The sequence below is a fragment of the Corylus avellana genome, chromosome ca11 (genome assembly GCF_901000735.1).
Source record: "Corylus avellana chromosome ca11, CavTom2PMs-1.0".
Classification (NCBI taxonomy): Eukaryota; Viridiplantae; Streptophyta; class Magnoliopsida; order Fagales; family Betulaceae; genus Corylus; species Corylus avellana.
In genome coordinates, this window is record NC_081551.1 from 21,737,798 (window position 1) to 21,745,173 (window position 7,376).

The following is a 7,376-nucleotide window of genomic DNA, read 5'->3' on the forward strand; positions in this document are numbered from 1 at the left end:
AAAAAAAAAAAAAATTCCAAACGTTGGCCAATTTTTTTTTTTTTTTTTAAAAAAAATAAATTTTATAAGAAAAAAAATCTAAAAAATTTCGATTTTTTCTTTTTCTTTTTTTTTTTTATAAAAATTGAAAATTTTCGTTATTTTATTTTATTTTAGTTTTATAATTTTATTTAAATAAAAATCTACGTTTAAAAAAATAAAATTTTCGTTTAATAAAATGAATTTTTTTGTTTTTTAAAACTAAATAAAAAAAAATAGTTTTTTTTTTTTAAATAAAAATTTCCGTTTGAAAAAAAATTTAAAAATTTTTGTTTAAAAAATATTATTTTTAAATTAAAAATTTTCGTTTTTTAAAAGATCAAATTTTTTTTTTTTGAATTTATAAGAGTATTTTTGTCTTATTGAAAAATCTATAGGGGCATTTTTGTCTTATTGCTAGTCTTGGGGGGACATTGACAATATTTTGGTAGTTTGGATGGGACATTGTCACAATTGGAAGTTTGTGGGGGACATTGTCAATTGAGTAGTAGTTTGAGGGGATTATGTGGACTTTACCCTAAAAAATAAAAAGAAAGTTCCTTTTATTTCTCTCACTTGGTTTTTATAAAATAATTTTCACCTAAGACGTGGAGGACATAAGGAGAACACTAAGAGAGTACCTAACATTTCTCTTTATAAAAACTAAGTGAGAGAAATAAGATCAACTTTCTTTTTTATTTTTTATAAAATAATTTTTACCTACAATCAGGAGGACACGAGAAGAACACCAGAAAAGCACCTAGCATTCACCTTCCAAATGAGAAATTTCCAAGTAAGAGCATATTCGACACAACAACCTCATCAAACTTATTAGCTAATTAAATAGCTAAAAAATCACATTTATCTGTTTTAGCTACTTACTTCTTCTTCTTCTTCTTTTTTTTTCTTTTTTTTTTAAGTAGCTATATTATTTTCGACATTTTAATTATTCACTTTTACTATTTCTTTTAAAAATTTATTTTTCAAATATTTTTTATTCATTCTCCAACAATCATATATATGAAAATATCCATCCCAAACTCATTTTTATGCAAACTAAAGCAGCTCTGTCTTCCCTTCCATTTCCTTCTTTTTCAATGTTTTAATAATATTGCTAGTAGTGGTGCTCGAGCAAAAGAGGAAGAAAGACAAAAATGACAACGCACTTCTCGACAAAGTTCAACCATTTAAAGAGAAAAGGAACAATTGCTCTCACAGACGATGTCAAACAGTTGATACAATATTTTGGACAGGCAAACTAAAACTTCTCCAATAAAATAAAAGAGAGTCTTCAGAAAGCCTTCGGTCCCCAAGGATGGGGGGCACTCCAACACCAAAGTTAGTAAAAACTCTTTGAAGAAACTAAATGCACGCGGGATGGAGACACTCAGCTCTGACACTAAAGTCATTAAAAACTTTCGAGAAAAGTAAATAAACGTGGGAAAGGAGAGAATGAGAGAAGATAGCTATCTGATCTTGATCTATTCTTGGCCAATATATATGGTAGCATTCATACCGAATAGGTGTTGTTTTCCATATAGGTCATAATTTACCATATTACTCGCATTAATGGCTATATATATATATATCACCAACATAAAATATGATTAATTCAAGCAAACAAAAAAGTATTTTAAGCGAAATCAAACGGGACTAATTCAAACTCCTCAATAAGTAACGAATTCGTTTACAAGCGATCCAAAAAAGAAAGATCACATCGGACATTATTACAGCTCAATGTCTATCGTTTCTTCTTGCGGTTGCCCGTGAAATAATCCCGCATGGGCGCATGCAAATTAAGCGACCAATTGCCATGGCCAAAAGTGATCCACAGTGTTATCCAACTTCTATATAATAAAATAAACCCTAGCTAATTAAAATCTTAAATCAACAAACTTACTTTTCTCCCATTATCTTGTATGTGATGAGGATGATATCTCCCATTATCTTCACCATTTCTCTCCTGCTTTCCTCCGCTTGCCATGCTGCAGTGCAGGACTTCTGTGTGGCAGACCTCACAGCTCCTCAAAGCCTCGTAGGCTACCCTTGCAAGAAGCCAGAAACGGTGACGGTGAATGATTTTGTTTACTCCGGCCTAGGCGTTGCTGGAAATACCTCAAAACTTAAAGTTGCAGTGACCTGGGTAACTGTCCCGGAGTTTCCTGCCTTGAACGGGCTTGGAATCTCTTTGGCTCGTGCGGACTTGGCGGTTGGTGGAGTTTTTCCAATCCACACGCATCCAAGAGCTACAGAAGCCATAATTGTTTTGGAAGGAAAAGTCACTGCTGGGTTTATTTCCTCGGCTAATACAGTTTACTATAAAACTCTGAAGCAAGGTGACGCCATGATTTTCCCCCAAGGATTACCACACTTCGTAGTGAATGCCGGAGCAACTCCAGTCCAAGTATTTGTTAGCTTCAGTAGTGCAAGTCCTGGTCTCCAGGTTCTCGACTACGCTTTGTTTTCAAACGATTTTCCCTCTGAATTGGAAGCAGCAACAACTTTCCTCGACATTCCTCAAATTAAGAAGCTTAAGGCCTTTTTTGGTGGCACTGGTTAATTAATTAAGCTCTTAATTTGGAGATCTACGTACCATGAATGGTCTTTGTAATTGTATGTACCTATTGCTTTACAAGTTTTACGTGTTTTGTGTCATCCATTAAATAATTAAATTTGCTTATTTTTATTATATTCAGTTTGTTTTGGCGTAACATGATTTTCAAAACATATTTTATGCATATTTGAGTGTTTGGTACGATGAAAAATAATAGTTAACGAAACCCTATTTAAAAATTTTCGAAAAAATATTTTTCACTGAAAGCATTACGTAGAAAAAAACAGAGCCTTAGTTTAAAAAATTTTACACATGGTATCAAAATTAGAAATCATGAGTTCGAACCATATTTTTGTCAATTTACCCCCTCTGAATTAAATAATTAAATTTACGTATTCTTATTAGTTAGTTTTTTAGGATAATTAATAGTGATTTAACAGATAGGAATTAATCAGCCTTAGTTCTTGTTTGATATGACATGATTTCCAATTAATTCCAAGTTGTCTCCGAATCCCATTCCTAAGTTGAACAAATCTTTTAAGCAGGGGAGGATATATAGGGCATCAATTCTAGCTATCATTGAAAAACATCATTCCAACACCAAATGGACTGGAATAAGAAAATTAATGGGAGGATAGATCGAGTATATAATCTAAGGCTAGTAGGCTACACAATACCAGACAAAAAAAGGGGAGGGGGGGGGGGGGGGGCTACACAACTTCAAAACCATCATTTAAAGTAGATATTTTATTTGAATACTAGGTACTTTACTGGTTTTCTTCTCGTATCCTCTTGATCTTATGTGAAAATTATTTTATAAAGGAAAATGCTAGGTGTTCTTCTAGTGTTCTCTTAGTGTCCTCGCAACTGTGATGTAACTTTAAAAGTTGATTTTAAAAGTCACATCACAGTTGGGAGGATGGAGAATACTAAAAGAACACGTAACATTTCCCTTTTATAAAAAAACAAAAAAGAAAGTTGCTCTTATTTCTCTTACTTGGTTTTTATAAAATAATTTTCACCTAGGACGGGGAGGACACAAGGAGAACACTCTGAGAGAACCTAGCATTTCCCTTTATAAAAACTAAGTGATAGAAATAAGATCAACTTTCTTTTTTGTTATTTATAAAATAATTTTCACATAAGATCAGAAAGACACAAAAAGAACACCAGAAGAGCATCTAGCATTTACCTTCCAAATGGAAATTTTCCAAGTAAGACCATATTCGACACAACAACCTCATCAAACTAATTAGCTAATTAAATAGTTGAAAAATCACATTTATCTTTTTTAGTTACTTAAAAAAAAAAAAAAGTAGCTATATTATTTTCGACATTTTAATTATTCACTTTTACTATTTCTTTTAAAAATTATTTTTCAAATATTTTTAATTCGTTCTCCAACAATCATATCTATGAAAATATCCATCCCATACTCATTTTTATCCAAAGTGAAGCAGTTCTGTCTTCCCTTCCATTTCCTTCTTCTTCAATGTTCTAATAATATTGCTAGTAGTGGCACTCGAGCAAAAGAGGAAGAAAGACAAAAACGACAAAACATTTCTCGACAAAGTTCAGCCATTTGAAGAGAAAATGAACAATTGCTCTTACAGACGATATCAAACTGTTGATACAATATTTTGGACAGCCAAACTAAAACTCCTCCGACAAAATAAAAGAGTCTTCAGAAAGCCCCTAGTCTCGAAGGACTACGGGCACTCCAACACCAAAGTTAGTAAAAGCTCTTTGAGAAAACTAAATAGATGCGGGACTGGAGACACTCACTCTAACACTAAAGTCATTAAAAGCTATTCAAGAAAACTAAATAAACGTGGGAGAGGAGAGAATGAGATAACATAGCTATCTGAGCTTGATCTATTCTTGGCCAATATGGTAGCATTGATACCGAATATATAGGTGTTGTTTTCCATATAGGTCATAATTTACCATATTACTCGTATTTATGGCTATTTCGCTTAAAAAAGTATTTTAAGCGAAATCAAACGGGACTAATTCAAACTCCTTGATAAGTAACGAATTCGTTTACAAGCGACCAATTGCCACGGCCAAAAGTTCCATAATATTATCCAACTTCTTTATATATAATAAACCCTAATTAAAAGCTTAAATCAACAAACTTTTCTCCCATTATCTTGTATGTGATTAGGATAATATCTCCCATTATCTTCACCGTTTCTCTCCTGCTTTCTTCCGCCTGGCATGCTGCGGTGCAGACTTTTGTGTGGCATACCTCACAGCTCCTGAAAGCCCAGTAGGCCACGCTTACAAGAAGCCAGAAACGTTGACGGTGAATGATTTTGTTTACTCCGGCTTAGGCGTTGCCGGAAATACCTCAAATCTTGGTAAAGCTGCAGTGACTTGGGCAACTGTCGCGGAGTTTCCTGCCCTGAACGGGCTTGGAATCTCTTTTGCTTGCGTGGACTTGGCGGCTGGTGGAGGTGGGGCAATCCACACACACCCTAAAGCTACAGAAGTCGTACATGTTGTGAGTGGGCAAATTATTGTTGGGTTTATTTCCGGAGCTAATAAAGTTTACTATAAAACTCTAAACAAGGGCGACATAATCGTTATCCCTCAAGGAGTACTTCACTTCCAATTAAATTCCGAACGAATTCCAGTCGAAGTATATCTTAGCTTCAGTAGTGCAAGCCCAGGTCTCCAAATTCTGGACTACGTTTTGTTTGCAAACGATATACCCATTGAGAGCATTCCCAGCAGACTCCCTATAAGGGAGTCTGTTCCCTATGTGTAGGGAATATGGCCAAAAAATCACAAAAAATGTCCCACAGCAGATTCCCTAAATGAGCCTCAACCATAAGGATCGCTACAGTAGAACCCAAAGTATAGGGTTCCACTATTGCGATCCTTATGATTATTAAATTCAAAAAAAACATTTCTCTCTCTTCTTTACACTCTCCTCTCTCCTCTCTCCTCTTACAATCCTCTCTCCTCTCTCCTCTTATATATATAATATAATTAAAAAAACAAATATTTTAATAATATAGGGAATGATTAAGGGAAGCTATTGTGGTGTATTTTGACATAAGGAAGCAAAAAGTAGTTTGGATCCTTAAATATAGGGAAAATGACGAGGAAGCTGTTGGGAATGCTCTGAGTTGGTAGCAGTAACAACTTTCTTGGACATTGCTCAGATTAAGAAGCTTAAATGCGCTTTTGGGGGCACTGGTTAATTAATTAAGGAAAGAGTCTTGTGAATGGCTTTATTTTGTGTGTATATATATATATATTGCTTCTACAAATTAATTTGATGAATTGTATGCTTAATTACTAAGTGCCTTCTGACTTTTAAAGCAACATTAATTTTGTATTTCTGATCAAGGGAATTAATTGCCTTTGATCAAGCCAGATGAATAAAATGCACGATCTTTTTTTTTTTTTTTTTTTTGTATGTTATTCTAAGTGGGAGCTATTCCAAGTACACCAGTGACAAACTTACTAGCTAAAATAGTTTTTTTTAAAAAAAAAAAATAAATAAATTTTTTTTAAAAAAAAACAACCACATTTCTTTATTTTAAATAAAAAATTATGTTTTTTAACTAAATATTTGCTGAGCATGATGTGAATTCTACAATTTAACTCTAGGAAAGTAAGTGGTAAGTTTGTATTCAGGAATTGCCTTATAAATACATATCGACATTAATGAAACGTTTAATGTTTTAAAATCATTAAGCGGCAAACTAACATTTAAGATAACCTTATCGGTTACTTTGTATTTTTCCAACTGTCACTAGCATTTCCCTTGCACCTTCCATTTAGAATCATAACTTTTGTTTCAGCAAGCTCAAGTTGAATAGTGACAAGGAACATAGTTTTCTTTTAGTCTAACTCGGATCTGTCTATAAAATTGTCATGTACGTGTTCCTGTTCCTTAACATGTGTTGTCATCCAAGAAGCCACCTACCATATAAAGATAAACAACAGCAAAGCAAAGATTATATAGTGCTAGTTAAAGATAATGATGATGTTTCCGCCATAAGCTGTTGTACTAGCTAGATATCAAACTCTTATTGTACGTATTAAGTATCTAAGATTAACATAACTTCAAAAAAAAAAAAAAAAAGTATCCAAGAACAATTAACATATAATTAATAGAGTGAATCAAACTTTCTCAAAAAAAAAAAAAAAAATAGAGTGAATCAAACTATTCTTCCAATTGGGTGTTAACTGTTAACTTGTTTATATATGGTATATATTAATATATCAAAGCAATTAATTAAAGTCAAACGTACGTCTAACCCTATGGCCACCTTATCTTCCTTAATTTCTTCGACCACTACTGCAAACAAGACTGACTAAATTATGGAGATATTTTCCAAGTAAGACCATAACAACCTCATCAAACTCATTAGCTAATTAAATAGCTGAAAAATCACATTTATCTTTTTTAGCTAGTTATATTATGTTCGACATTTTAATTATTCACTTTCACTATTTCTTTTAAAAATTATTTTTCAAATATTTTTTATTCTTCCTCCAACAATCATATCTATGACAATATCCATCCCAAACTCATTTTTATCCAAACTGAAGCAGCTCTATCTTCCCTTCCATTTCCTTCTTCTTTGATGTTTTAATAATATTGCTAGTAGTGGCGCTCGAGCAAAAGAGGAAGAAAGACAAAAACGACAACGCATTTCTCGACAAAGTTCAACCATTTGAAGAGAAAAGGAACAATTGCACTCATAGATGATGTCAAACTGTTGAAACAATATTTTGGGCAGCCAAAATAAAACTCCTCCGACAAAATAAAAGAGTCTTCCGG

At 33.0% G+C, this 7,376-nt stretch overlaps 1 protein-coding gene and 1 pseudogene across 1 annotated transcript; both read left to right on the forward strand.

Moving 5' to 3' along the window:
* The first annotated feature begins 1,938 nt into the window (after nt 1-1,938).
* On the forward strand, nt 1,939-2,578 carry LOC132166609 (auxin-binding protein ABP19a-like). The gene has a single exon (XM_059577455.1). It carries the CDS (start codon nt 1,943-1,945, stop codon nt 2,576-2,578), a length of 636 nt encoding a protein of 211 aa, XP_059433438.1. The 5' UTR covers nt 1,939-1,942.
* A 598-nt stretch (nt 2,579-3,176) lies between these two features.
* On the forward strand, nt 3,177-5,784 carry LOC132165228 (auxin-binding protein ABP19a-like; annotated as a pseudogene).
* The last annotated feature ends 1,592 nt before the right edge of the window (nt 5,785-7,376 follow it).

What these genes read in the sequence shown, in the direction of transcription:
- LOC132166609 (XM_059577455.1), top strand. Translation starts at nt 1,943, where the DNA reads ATGAGGATGATATCTCCCATTATCTTCACCATTTCTCTCCTGCTTTCC.